We start from the raw sequence: 15805 nt of genomic DNA, 5'->3' as shown, positions 1-15805 counted from the left end.
AATTTTACCATATAACATTTAGGAACTGATGTCACAAATTTAAAAAAATAATTTAAATATTTATTTATTATGTGGTAAGTTTGGCCAACCAATCCTATGACAACAAAAGTCAAAGAAAGGCTAAGGGAAAAGATAAAAAGAAGAAACTGCTGTGAGGGTGAGGGTGAGGGTGAGGGTGGGTGAGAGAAGAAACTGAAATATTATAACTTTTAGAATACGGTGAATCTGCATTGCTCATTGTACAAGGATAAGAAAGAAAGAGCATCCCTAATAAAAGTCAATTTAACAACCAATATTCTCGAAAGGTATTGTAGAGTAAAGGAGGTAAACTCAATTAAAATTTGAGTTAGTGATTGCTATAGATAGCAGCTCACTATAGCTTAAAGGTTAAGAAAATTTTCTTTTAATGTGTGACGTTAAAAAAAATAGCATTTTAATGTGTTGATGATTGTGATTGCTATTTATTGTGTTGAATATATTATTTTATTATGTTGTTTGTATTATTTTAATGTGTTGAATGTTAAAGTAAAACCTTTGATGTTGGGTGTATTAAAAGTGAGGTGTTAAAATAAATAAAATAGTATTTTGAGTTGCTATAAAAGCTATATTTTTTTGCTTTCTTATTGTGAATGCTCACTTATTTTAGCAAATTATAACGTAGATATGATAACATAGAAAAATTAGACTCAAGCAAATGAATTATAATTAACATGGATACAAACTTATATGCGAGTAGCTAGAAGAAATTATCACATGGATGTGTGAGAAGAAATAATAACATGGATGTAACAGGCCAAACAAACAAGAGGTTTCAAACCTAGAATTTCATGAATATTATGAGGTTTTAGGAACCACTTAGCCAACTCCTTGGGGTTTGTGTATATTAACTAAAAGTAGCAAAAAATTGTAAATTACACTTAGGACTTTTCTAGACACCAAAAGCCCCTTCACTTATATCATATATCACATTTTCACCAAAGTTACTAACACCATACCAAGTGTCATTTGGTTTAACTAGGGGGACAAAATATTCCAGTACCGGATTAGATATAAAATCTCAAAAGAAAATCTACAAAATCCAAGAGCCCAACCTCAAGTGAAAACCACTAATATATTTGTTTCAATAGCTCATTTTTATTGATTTCTCATACTCTTAGATTATTCTAAAACAGATTTTACATCCAGCCCAATTGAAGTTTCAATTTACTAAATAGGGATCTTAATCACATATTAAAATACCTAATTTGAGATAATGGCAACCGGGTGAACAAACTCCAAAGTTCTTACCTGAACTGAATCTTACATTCAATTCTATAATGAATCCCCATCTTATTTGTATTCACCATATTGAAGGTTCATACACCTCTCCAGTCAGGACCTCAATTTCACACTAAAATATTTTATATTTTTTAATTTAGGGGAATAACAAATATAATGTAAAAACCCTAACCTGAAATTTTATTCAATTCACACCATTATAGTAAAATCCATGAGAACTAACATTATAAATTTATAACACGATCAATATTGTGACCATAAAATTTTTTACAACTTTTCATTTGGTGAGTTGTGAGTAATAAAGAAAATGTGATAAGTCCATGTAGGTCTATACTTTCACTACCCACAACTTACAACATGATGAGTTGTAACAAAAATTGTAAAAATTTGTAAAGTCTTAGTATTTTTCTTAAAACAAGAAAGAAAAGACTTCATAACAAATGGGGGTGGTACAATTTGTCAAAAGTGTTGCAGACGTTTGACCAGGTCTTTAACACCAAGTCCAAAAAGGGGGAAGTCTATAAGTTTGTTTGATAAGGGATCTGTCAGGTGTGAATGAGTTCACTGACAACATTGACCAAATCATACCCACACAAAATCATAACCTCAAAAATCATTCAATTCACACCATTACAGTAAAATCAATGGGAACTAGCATTATAACACGAATGGAAAGGCTTGATAACACGTGGGGTTGGCCAAATTTCAAGGTGCCAAGTCCAAAAAGGGGGAGAGTCTAAGGTCCGTTTGGATACAATTTATTTTTACTGAAATTGAAAACATTGTAGCAAAATAATTTTTTAATGGGTGAAAAATTACTGTTCACTCTGTTTTTTACTGTTCATAAGCCTAAAATCACTGTTCATGGACAATGAACAGTGACATAAGCGCTGATCTTAAAAAAAAAAAAAAAAAAAAAAAAAAAAAGAGAACGTGAGTTTCCTGAAAACGTAGACACAGGATGTGGATCCAAACTGTCTCTAAGTTTGAATGAGTATCTTGACAACATTGACAAAAAAGGTTCGGTTGGTTAGAAGAGTGGAAAAGTAGGAGAATAGAAAATAAGAAGGAGATAGAAAAGTAAGAGGATAAAAAATGGGGAGAGGAAAGAAGAAATTTAGTTTTCTCCCATTTGTGTTTGATTGAGAGGATGGAAAAGTAGAGAGATGGAGAATTTATTTGTTTGGTTGTGAAGAAAAATGTGAGGATGGAAAATGAAGTTGGTATAAATCAAACACACAATGGGTATTAGGTACGCAGCTGAATAACCCCCTCAAATCAAACACACATCACCATTTTCTCTTCTTCCCACAAATAACCCCACTTTTCTCCCCCAACCAATCAGCCCCTAAGAGTGTGAGAGAAGCTAATGCGAGACAGCGAGAGTATTAGGTACGCAGCTGAATAAGAAGAAGGGTTGTGAAGACTAGACTATAGAGTAAGGCTACATTGGCCCAGAAAAAAATCTTGTGACCAAAATTACAAAATTGGCCCTTCAAAATTACTAAATTCCTATATAATGGGTATTACTGTTACACTTAAACACTGTTTTTGTAAAACTTGGTCAAAGAAATTGTATAATTAAATTGTAATTTACATTCTTAAACATTAAATTGTAGTTGACTTGCCATCATTAGCCAAAGTTATATATTCACACTAACCATATGTATTCAATAAAAAATCAAGAAAGATTGAAATATCCTCATAAGACTAAATTTTCTTTCCCAATGAGTCAGTCATTTTATTATACATAGTAAGGTTGATTATAAAATGCATTTCTGATGGACCGTAATTACAAATTAGAGTGATACTAAACATAAGACCTGCTAATCCTAACCTTTTATTAGAAAAAGAAAAAAAAAAAAAGACCAACTATCTTGTGGTACTGAATATTATTGGGTACGTAGTTAAGAAGCAACATTTTCATAAAATGAGTATAATTAGAATGAGAATTAAAATGGATGAGAGGAAATATACGAAAAAAATATAATTTGAAATGAAGTTTATAGTAAAATCATTCAATTCACACTATTATAGTAAAATCCACCAGAACTAACATTATAATACAAAGAAAAGGTTTGATAACAAATGTGGGGTGGTTCAATTTGTCATAAGTGTTGCATACATTTGACATGGTCTTTAACACCAAGTCCAAAAAGGGGGGAATCTAAGTTTGTTTGATAAGGTCTTGTTAGGTTTGAATGACATGGTATTGAATATTATAGGGTTGTTAAGAAGCAACATTTTAATAAAATGAGTATAATTAGAATGAGAATATCAAGATGGATGAGAGGAAATATAGCTTATAGTAAAATTCACACCATTAAAGTCATTCAATTCACACCATTACAATAAAATCCATGAGAACTAACACTATGACACTAAAGAAAAGGCTTCATAAAACATGTGGGGTCGTTCAATTTGTCATAACTGTCACATATGTTTGACATGGTCTTTAACACCAAGTTCAAAAAGAGAGGAATCTAAGTTTGTTTGATAAGGTCTTGTTAGGTGTGAATGACATGGTACTGAATATTATTGGGTTTTAACAAGCAACATTTTCATAAAATGAGTATAATTAAAATGAGAATATTAAGATGGAAGAGAGGAAATATACGAAAAATATATATGATTTGAAATAAAGCTTATAGTAAAATCATTCAATTCACCCCATCACAGTAAAATCCACGAGAACTAACACTATAATACTAAAGAAAAGGTTTGATAACACGTGGGGTGGTTCAATTTGTCATAAGTGTCACATATGTTTAACATGGTCTTTAACACCAAGTCCAAAAAGGGAGGAATCTAAGTTTGTTCGATAAGGTCTTGTCAGGTGTGAATGTGAATGACATGGTACTGAATATTATTGGGTTGTTAAGAAGGAACATTTTCATAAAATGAGTATAATTAGAATGAGAATATTAAGATGGATGAGAGGAAATATACAAAAAAGAAAAAAGAAAAAAGATTTGAAATAAAGCTTATAGTAAAATCATGCAATTCACACCATTATAGTAAAATCCACGAGAACTAACATTATAATACAAAATAAAAGGCTTGATAACACATGTGGGGTGGTTCAATTTGTCATAAGTGTCGCATACGTTTGATATGGTCTTTAACACCAAGTCCAAAAAGGGGGGAATCTAAGTTTGTTTGATAAGGTCTTGTTAGGTGTGAATGACATGGTACTGAATATTATTGGGTTGTTAAGAAGCATCATTTTCATAAAATGAGTACAATTAGAATGAGAATATTAAGATGGATCAGAGGAAATATACGAAAAATATATATGATTTGAAATCAAGCTTAGAGTAAAATCATTCAATTCACCCAATTACAGTAAAATCCACGAGAACTAACATTATAATACAAAAGAAAAGGCTTGATAACACGTGGGGTGGTTCAATTTTTCATAATTGTCACATACGTATGACATGGTCTTTAACACCAAGTCTAGAAAGGGGGAATCTAAGTTTGTTTGATAACGTCTTGTCATGTGTCAATGACATGGTACTAAATATTATTGGGTTGTTAAGAAGCAACATTTTCATAAAATGAGTATAATTAGAATGAGAATATGAAGATGGACAAGAGGAAATATTAAAAAAAAAAAAAAGATTTGAAATAAAGCTTATAGTAAAATTATTCAATTCACACCATTATAGTAAAATCCACGAGAACTAACATTATAATACAAAAGAAAAGGCTTGATAACACTTGTAGTGTGGTTCAATTTGTCATTAATGTCGCATACATTTGACATGGTCTTTAACACCAAGTCCAAAAAGAGGGGAATCTAAGTTTGTTTGATAAGGTCTTGTTAGGTGTGAATGAGTTTCCTTACAAAATTGACATAAAGTATTGCTGAAGGTGGAGCAAACTAGTGGAGGAAAATGTGGTGATGTGGTTAGTGAGAAGAATAAAAAGTATGGGATAAAAAGTATTTTACGAGAACTAACATTATAATACAAAAGAAAAGGCTTGATAACACTTGTAGTGTGGTTCAATTTGTCATTAATGTCGCATACATTTGACATGGCCTTTAACACCAAGTCCAAAAAGAGGGGAATCTAAGTTTGTTTGATAAGGTCTTGTCAGGTGTGAATGAGTTTCCTTACAAAATTGACATAAAGTATTGTTGAAGGTGGAGCAAACTAGTGGAGGAAAATGTGGTGATGTGGTTAGTGAGAAGAATAAAAAGTATGGGATAAAAAGTATTTTAATTTTCCTACACTTTCTCCCCCATTTTCTCCCAAATTTGAGAAGAAAGAAAAACCTCCCAAAAATATGGGCTTGAGAAAAAACAATTTTCCCCCCAAAAATCAACCCCTTCAACCAAACACGCACCCCACCATTTACTCTCCTATTTTCTCCTCTTTGCACAAATAATCACACTTTTCTCCCAAAGATTGAGAGAGAAGCTCACACTAGCGTATTAGGTATGCAATGGAAGAAGATGGAAATAGGGAGGTTTGTGGGGACTAAGAGAAACTATATCAGATAGTGGAAAATAGAAAAAAAACACTAGTTTTACACATTTTACCCCAAAAAACACCCACATCAGTGCTTGGATAAGTTTGTATATATCCAAAAGTGCTACAGTAATCGTGCATATATGCACAGTTACTGTAACTTTCTATATATTATTTTAATATTTTTTTTCTCTCCCCTCACATTCTCTCTCTTTCCCTAACTCTCTCTCTTTAACCCATAATCTCTACAACTGATCAACGCAACCCAGCACGACCAACCACACATAGACCTAGCACCGTAACCAAGCATCACAACCTAGCACCACCAACCACACATAGACCCACCACCGCAAACAAACCCACCACTGCAACCTAGCACCGCCAACCACCACCATAACATGGACACACCACAAAATCAACCAAAAATCAAACAAACCCACACACGGATACACCACAAAATCGACCAAAAATCAAACACACCCATACATGAGCACACCAACAGAGACAAAGAGAGCATTGTTGCGAACTTGTGGCAGCGGGTTGGTGCTTAGAAGTTGACTGGAACGAGTCTCGGTGCTTGTGGAGGAGATCAGAGTTTTTGGATCGATTGGAACAAATCTCTATGGATCGGTGCTTGTGGTAGAGAAGGTGCTTGTGGATCGGTGCTTGTGACCGTGAGGGAGAAGCAATTTCAACCAAGAGGGGGAGAGGGAGAGGCGAGTTTCATCCATGGAGGCGGCGGTGTCTTCAAGAATGGAGAGAGAGAGAGAGAGAGTTGTGAGGAAAACGATTTGTGATAAATAATAATGAAAGTGAGGAAAATGATTATTTAAATAAAATAGATGGTAGAATAGACAAACTGATGTGGGTGTTTTGTAAAAGTGGGTGTGTAAAATAGAAAAAAGTATTTTTTTTTTTCAAAATAGACAAAAATTTTACATCCACTGATGCAATTGCTCTAAGTATGGCCACATTTACCCAAAAAGATTTTGAGACCAAAATAACATAATTGGCCCTTAAAAAGTACTAAATTCCTATATAATGGGACATCAGGTGGGTGACACTGTTACGCCCTCCTTTTATAAAACTTGTTCCAAGAAATTTTATAATTAAATTGGGGTGAGGCTTAGGTCCAGTGCATGTAGAGCACTAGATCCATTAAGATGGTGACAAATGTTCAAAAGCAGACATATGTTATAATCTCAACGGGTCTAATGCAACTGGACACTGGATACAAACCTCACCCATTAAATTGTAGTTGGCTTGACATCATTAACTAGAGTTATATGTTCATGCTAACCATATGCATTCAATAAAATAATAAAAAAAGGTTATAAAAAAAAAAAGATTGAAATATCCTTGTAAGACTAAATTTTCTTTCCCAATGAGCACGTAACTTTTTATTCACTTTATTATATATGAAAATTGTTAGGTACTTCCGAAGTATGGAGAAATTATGCTCCATTTTCTCACATTCATGGTGGACTCCACCATGAATTTAATGAGTGGACCTCACCATGAATACGAGAGGATGGAACACCATTCTTCGTGTTCCATAAGTATCTAAGAATTACTCATTGACTATAAAATTAAATTCATTTTAGTTTGACCTTAATTACAAGACTTTGCTAATCTAAATCTTTTAAGTAACATATTTATAAAATGAGTATTACTAAAAAATGAAAATATTAAGATAGATGAGTGAAATTATATGAAAAAATATGATTAGAAATAAGGCTTAGAGTAAAATCATTCAATTCACACCATTACAATAAAATTTATGGGTAGTACGATAGAAAATGCTTGATAACATGTGAGGTGGTTCAATTTATCAATAGTGTTGCATACGTTAGATAGGATTTAACACCCAAGTCAAAAAAGAGGGGGGGGGGGGGGTGAAACTTTGTTTGATAAGGTCTAGTAAGGTGTGAATGAGCTTCCTTACAACATTGTCATAAAGTGTTGCTGAAGATGGTCTAAACTTGTGGAGGAAAATGGTGATGTAGTCAGTGAGCCATAACTTCCCAGCCCCACGAGGGACATTAGTGAACCTTGAGCTGCTGAGGGAGGCAACCCAAGTGAGTCCATATTCAAACTCGAACTTTGGACCACACACTCAGCGTATCTTGTGCATCACTCAAGACTGCTAGACCATACCCCTCGGTGGTGTTACACCCTCCTATTATAAAACATGGACCAAGAAATTGTATAATTAAATTGTAATTTACATCCTTAAAGATTAAATAATAAATTGTAGTTGGCTTGACATCATTAGCTAGAGTTATATGTTCACGCTAACCATATGTATTCAATAAAATGATCAAGAAGGTTGAAATATCCTTATAAGACTAAATTTTAAAATGAGTCAATCGCTTTAGTAATTACTAGTTGCTAATCCATGCAATGCATGGGAAAATTTGCATAAATGTATAATGTATCATGTATAAGATTCAAAGCTGAAATTATTAAAGCATAACAAAAATATTTGATCACACAATAGAAAAATATAAGAGAAAGATGTGGCTACTATCAAAAGACTAATCCATGGCTATATAGTTGACAAATTCAGTTATAGCAAAAAAAGAACCCAAAAATTCAAATGTTAAAACTTTCAAAAAGCCAAAAAAATTAAAGAATTTGAATATTCGAGCTTAAAAATTATTGAAAAAAAACAATATATATTTTATATATATGTATATATATATATATTATTGAAAAAAACTATTACCTTGATTCAAATTTTTATTTTTGGCAGGACGACAAAAGTACTGTATGCTGCAAATGGAGGAAAAGATGGAAGAGAGAGGCAATAAGAAAGCAGAAATTAATCGAGAAGATTAAATCTAAAAAAAAAGTGAATGGAAGAACAAAAATTAAGAATAGAACCTTTGTTGTTACAAGAAAGGAACAACACAAATACAGGAGGGAGAAGGAACTGTAGGCGACAGTTACAGCTTTTGAGTGAGAGAGAGATAATCGGGTTTAGATTTTGTTTTCACTATTTAATAGGATTAGTAGTGTTTCTGTAGGATAGGTAACTGAGTTGCAAAAATAGAAATGGTTTAAACATGTGAAAGGTTATGTATTTTTTTTTTTACTGATTTTTTGTTTTTTTTTTATTTAAATAATGCTGATGTGGAAAATTGTAGAGAGGTAAGATATTTTGGTTTTATGTGTGTGTGTATATATATATATATATAGAGAGAGAGAGAGAGAGAGATTATACATAGTTGGGTTGATTATAAAATAAATTTTAGTTTGACCTTAGACTTGGTAATTTTAACCTTATATATATATAAAAGAATAGCTATGTCTTTTGGTACTGAATATTGGGTTGTTAAGAAGCAGCATATTCATAAAATGAGTATAACTAAAATGAGAATATTAAGAATGATGAGACAAAATATATGAAAAAAATTTGAATTGAAATAAGGAAATTCATTTGAAGATAAGGGTATCTATTATTGATAAAATGAAGAGGGAGAGTCTCTAGGGATAGGAATGTTTTGAGATAATGAGGCCATAACCATGCCATGGCAGTTGCGAATTATCACTCCAATACCCACTTTATCTTCCTCCTTAAAAACGGTGCCATCGAAGTTTACCTTGTAATAATCCTTAACAGGCGGAAACCATTTTGACAGTGGCCGAGGTGGTGTTGGTTGCTTCCTTGGCTAGGCAGCTCGAAATTCCAGTAGGGAATCGATTACACACTGCTGCATTTGATCGACTGGGATACCTGGAGGTGTTGAGCGAATTGCATTACGTCTAAACCATATAGTCCATGCCATCATTGCAAAAAGTTCAGCATTGCACTCAAAATCAAAGACATGAGATAGAAGCGGCTGAAAATTGTCGAAGCTAATCTGTCCTCTAAAATTCCATTGTGAGTCTCCATCCCAAACTTGTGTAAGAATCAGACATGATCACAAAGCATGGAGCACATCTTGGGCAGTTTTAACTTTTCATATAATTTTACCTTTACATGCATATTCATCTATTTTAATTTATATTTTTGTTTCAGAAAAAAAAAAAAACTTTAGTTTAGATATTTATAAGTAAACAATGAAATAATGATTCATGAATAATAATAATAAAAATATTATCTATACATATTTATCTTGTGCGGTTGTAACTTTACATATAATTTTGCATTTATATATTCATCTACTTTAATTTAGATGTTTATAACTTAATAATGAAATCTATAAACAAGGTAATTAAAACAATCATATTTCTACAATTCAAAAAGTCACAGTTAATTTTTTTCAAAAAAAGGCCTTTTACATTTCCTTGGAATTATTTTAATTTTTAATTTTATTATTATTATTATTATTTAACATACCACTAACCTAACCACTTCATACATTAAAAAAAATTTAAGGCTCATTATACTTTCGTTAATATATTATGGATATCTTAATTGATTGAGACCAAACTTGAGAAATGCCTTTCATATTTTCTTGAAAATTTAGAAGGAAAGAAAAATTACAAAAAAAAAACCTTTGACATACCACTAGCATAACTACATCTATACCTATTTAAGCCATGCATGATATCTATTTCTTATTGATAACCATAAAATTTGCAACTAGCAAGGGAGCATACAAAGTAAAAACGAATAAATGAAGAAAGAAAAAAAGAAATGAAATCAAACGTCAATTAATAACCGTTATTTGGAAAATAAAAAGGTGGTCAAGAGGAGTAAGAAATAAAATAGATGGCTATACAGTGGACATTGAAAACTTTATAGTACAATAAAATCAATCATTACATTCACTTAACTAAATTAATAATCAACAATTAAATATAATAACACAAAATTTAAAGTTAAAACTAATCAAACTCTAACTAGGGAACTTATATATATATATATATATATATATATAAAATCATAATCTTCATACACCATGACTTAAAAAAATCTAATGAATAGTTCTTCCTCTTATTTAATGTCTATGTTATGCAAATCATTAACCAATAAATATATGATAATGGTAAAAAACATTATAGACAAGATTATGAAAAATATGATAAAACTATTTAAAAAAAAAAAAAAAAAACTCTTTATAAAGTTTAGGGATTAAAATAGTATTTTACCTAAAAAATTATCACGCACAATGCATGGATCTGCAACTAGTTGACATAAATTATGGATGCATAGGCCTATTTTTTAACAATCCATGACCAAAATAAATGGTTTTTCAAAATAAAAAATGATATTTCCTAGAGTGTGTGTTGCTTAACAATGACATGATATTCATAAAAGAAACCATGTATAAATAAGTAAACAATCAAATTTTGATGTATATTCTCAAATTGAAATAATATGCCAACCACAGTTGATATTAGATTATGAAATTAGTTTTTAAGATTGTAAATTTCTTATATATTTTATTTTTTTTGTTAAATTAGCTAGCCAATAAGACATTTGCAATTTTACTTTATGTTTTAGGATGTTGATATTGTGTAGAAATAAAATTTGTGTATTTGTTTTAATTATCCTTTGTGTTGTTTTGTTTTGGTTAGCAATGTTGGGATTTGTATAATTTTATAACTATTGAACAAGCACTAATTTGTTGACCTAAGCTCGTTCTTGATATGAGTGGTGAATTCAAAGTAATGTATTTTATATCTAGTAATTTGCTACATGATTTACCAAATGGCAAATTCATTTAAAAAATGAAAAATATGGGTTGACTTGACTTGCAACTCGATTGACTTGGCCTGTTTATAACCCATTTAAAATGACCTGTTTTTTTACCTGAATTAGACCCGAATATGCCCGTTTGCCACATTTAAATAAACGCCAAATTTCTTTCCTAAACAAAGTCCTATATTCAATTCTATAATTAATCACGGTATTATTTGAAGGTTTATACACGTCAATTCAAGTGCAAGAAAGGCTATAAATAGCCTTAATTTTTAAACTAAGTAGCTAAACAATCCCATTTTCAAATTAATCGTATAGCAAAACACCATTGTTTTAAAACTATGTAGCTAAACAGTCCCCTTTTCAAACCATATAGCAAAATATCATTGTTTTGGAACTTAGAACTCAATATTCCTGATGTTAAGTTCCAAACAGAACTTAACATTAGCAATGTCATGTTCTATGCGAATTTTGCTACATATATTTATTTGAAAGTTTTTCGTAGAACTCGACGTTAGGAATGTCGAGTTCCACTCTACTTAAATATGCATAGAACTTAGAAGTTGACATTATTAATGTTGAGTTCCAATCAGAACTCGACATCAGTTCCAAAATAATAGTATTTTGTTAGATAGATTGAAAAGATAGCTGTTTGACTACGTAGTCCTCTCAATTCAGCACCTCAATTTCACACATATATTATTTAATTTTATGGGAATGGCCAATATGACGAGAAAATACCAGAACCATACTAACACAAAACCCCAACGTCAAAATTCATCAATTCACATCCCCACAGTACAATTCAAGGGAATCAACAGGGAAACACGAAAGAAATTTGTTGATAACATACATACATACATGTGGGGGCAGGTAGTTCGATTTGTCAAAAGTGTTGTAAACCTTTTAAAATGTCGTTTTTCTTTTTTTCTAAAAGGAGATTCTGATCAAAAGTGGCATTGGTGACTTATCTTCTTCGAGTATGACCCACACAACTTAATTGGCTTAGGCACCAATTTGTCAAAAGTGTTGCAGACGTTTAACAATGTCGACTTTTTTTGGCAGAAATTAAATTCTGATCAAAAGTGGCACTGGCGATTGACTTCGGGTATGACCCACACAAGATCATTGGCTTTGGCACCAAAAGACCCGCTGGTTTAGTTCAAAAAAGAAAGTGAGAGAGAAGCTCACATGAGAGTATCCATATAGCATGATGACCCTTAAAAAAGATAAAATCAGCATTTATATTTTGTTTTAAAATCTACTAATCATGTTCATTGTCTAATAAAAATTGTAATAGATTTAGAACTCAAACAAGATATACCCATAGTATTCCACACTAATATAACCCATCAACAGATCACGCAGGCAACCTTTTCTTATTCTAATAAAAAAACTGGTGATGATTTCTACAAGCGATAGAGGATTTTTATTACATACGTTTATGGTTGACCGTTTTACTTCAATATTCAAATAGTGCAAAGTTCTTCTACGATATACACGTGCTTTGAGACCAAACCACGAACGTAACCATCCAATAGTTGGCGGTGATTAAAAATACCCAGGCATCCTTATAAAAGCCATCTACCTATGGGACTTTATGAAACTACAAAGCTTCTATCCATTCCAATGGCTATAGTACTTTTGTACCCAGAGATACTAGTAGCAATATTTTTATGCTTCCTTTCTCTGTGCCATTGGAGATGGAATAAAGCCGTATTCATCACAAACTGGCCGATAGTTGGAATGCTCCCGGGCCTTCTTCTCCACGCGTCACATGTGCATGAGTTCGTAACCCGCGTTCTTAAACATTATGAGGGCACTGTCGAGTTTAAGGGTCCATGGTTCACTGGCATGGACTTCATGATCACTAGCGATCCCATGAACATCCACCACATTTGCAGCAAAAACTTTTCCAATTACCCAAAAGGGCCGAAGTTCCGAGAGATTTTTGAACCTCTAGGAGATGGAATTTTCACTTCTGATAATGATTCGTGGAGAAACCAGAGGAAGGTACTCCATTCGTTGATAAGGCAGAGCAAGTTCCAGTTGTATTTTGAGGAAGCTATCAAGGGAAAGGTGGAAAGGAGCCTTATTCCAGTTCTTGATCATGTCTCAAGTCTGGGAATTGAGGTTGATTTACAAGATGTTTTTCAGCGGCTCACCTTTGATACTGCTTGCTTAATAGTTTTAGGTTACGATCTCAATTGCCTCTCCATTGAATTCCCTGAAGTTGAATTTTTAAAAGGGTTTGATGAAGTGGAGGAATGCTTGTTATATCGACACCTTGTGCCGCAAAGATGTTGGAAGTTAACAAGATGGCTTCGTATTGGAACAGAGAAGAAGCTATTAAGTGCTTGTAAAATTTTTGATCGACATCTATACGAGCACATCTCATCCAAGCGAGAAGAACTGACCCAGAAGAAGGAGGAAGCAGAATTCAGCTTGTTGACAGCTATGGTTATGGAGCAACAAGAAGGAGAAATGAGTGGTATTACAAAATCCAACAAGTTTCTAAGGGACACTGCAGCTAATCTCATATCAGCAGGAAGAGACACTGTCAGTGCCGGACTCACTTGGCTTTTTTGGCTTGTTGCAACACACCCATCAGTGGAAGCTAAAATTCTAGAAGAAATCAAAGAGCACTTGGTGGACAACGACAACAGGTGGAGGGTTTTAGATATAAATGTGCTAAGCAAGCTAGTTTATCTCCATGGAGCGATATGTGAGTCCTTACGCCTTTTTCCACCTGTACCTTTCGAACACAGATGTGCAGCTAAAAATGATGTTCTTCCCAGTGGCCACTGTATCAATCCAAATACGAGAATGTTATACTCTTTACACTCAATGGGAAGAATGGAGGGTATATGGGGCAGAGATTGCCTGGAATTCAAGCCAGAGAGATGGATTTCCGAGCGAGGACGAATAGTGCATGTACCGTCTTTCAAATTCACAGCATTTAATGCCGGAGCAAGGACTTGTTTAGGTAAGGATATAAGCTTCATTCAAATGAAAATAATTGCAAGCGCCATCATTTGGAATTATCGTGTTCAAATAGTTGAAGGCCATCTTGTTTCACCGAGTATCTCCATTATACTTCACATGAAACATGGTTTGAAGGTGAGGATCAACAAAAGATATGTTTGACGAAGTAATTTCAGGACAAGCTAAAGCACATCCGAGGCAAAGTAGTTTTCCATGTCAACCAATAAACCAATAAATATAGTTTTTTTTTTTTTTTTTTTTTTGAGATAGAATAAATATAGTTGAAATGAAAGTATTGTTTATAGTGGTGTGAGATGTTTGGATATTGCATGTGCAACATTTCATGTAGGAGCAACATATTTTGGTGTTGATGTAAGTTTTAATAGATGAACAGGGCTTTAGATCGATGTGGTCCTATTATTTTTGTTTTTGATACTAGTATGTTTCAGTGCATTGTTTCATGTTATTATTTTATTGGTATTATTAAGCTAATTTTGAGAGAATTTATTTGAAGAGTACTGAATAGAAAACAAATTAAAGTGAAGAGTGAAGATTTATACTAAAAGGCTACGAAAAGAAAATCAGTTGTGGTATTCCCATAAAGAAACAAGGTTGTAAGACTATATTATTAACTATAAACTTCTTGGAAGTTTTGTTGGACATACACATGTGAGTGAAGTCCCACATTGAATACCTATTAGGCTTAGGCCTTTTGAGTTAAATTGTATTTCTATATGTTATATTAATTATTTAAGGAAACTCCCCAATGTGTTTATCTTCCCAACAAGTAGTATCAGTGCTCATGGTGGTGTGGGGCAAAGCTAACAAGGATATCGAAGATCCTTTTTCTGTCGGAGCAGGAATAGGGTGCATGTACTTTGAGCCCTTTCGCAAATGGAGTAGGGACAACAGTGTTGGAAAATGGTGAGGTGCAAGGTTTCCATGGAGGATAAAAGACATGCGGGGTTGACATGTGAAGGCCCATGGATAATGCACTAGTGAAAAAAAAAGCTCATTAGGCAAGGAGAAGCAAATAGGACTTATTCATGACCCATGAAGAGGTCTTGAAGCCCATAGAAAGCTAGAGATTCACACGTAAATGGGAGATTGTTGAGTGTACAAGTGTGAGTAAAGTCCCACATTGAATAACGATGAGAAGAATGAGTAGTTAATATAACATAATTGAGCACATATTTATTGGGTTTTGGCCCGTCTTTGTTTTGCAAGTTGGGGTGGCTGGCTGAGCTTGTGATCCTCAATAAAGCATAAGCCGGTTTAAATGAGTATCCCCATTTGTGTTTGTATAGTACACCAACCAAAGCATGGGAGAATGTCGATGTGGCTGGATCTAGACCTTACACGTGGAGTGGCTGTGACCAAAGGAAGAGGAAACGTTGGCTATAAAACCTTA

General features: G+C 33.0%; 1 protein-coding gene across 1 annotated transcript; it reads left to right on the top strand.

Moving 5' to 3' along the window:
• The first annotated feature begins 12841 nt into the window (after positions 1-12841).
• On the top strand, positions 12842-14799 carry LOC126724734 (alkane hydroxylase MAH1-like). Its single transcript, XM_050429105.1, has one exon. It carries the CDS (start codon positions 13000-13002, stop codon positions 14554-14556), a length of 1557 nt encoding a protein of 518 aa, XP_050285062.1. The 5' UTR covers positions 12842-12999; the 3' UTR covers positions 14557-14799.
• Positions 14800-15805: the final 1006 nt, after the last annotated feature.

This window comes from Quercus robur, chromosome 5 (assembly GCF_932294415.1).
Source record: "Quercus robur chromosome 5, dhQueRobu3.1, whole genome shotgun sequence".
Classification (NCBI taxonomy): Eukaryota; Viridiplantae; Streptophyta; class Magnoliopsida; order Fagales; family Fagaceae; genus Quercus; species Quercus robur.
The sequence above is the reverse complement of the archived record's forward strand: the minus strand, read 5'-3'. Positions and strand labels throughout refer to the sequence as shown.

What these genes read in the sequence shown, in the direction of transcription:
- LOC126724734 (XM_050429105.1), top strand. Translation starts at nt 13,000, where the DNA reads ATGGGACTTTATGAAACTACAAAGCTTCTATCCATTCCAATGGCTATA.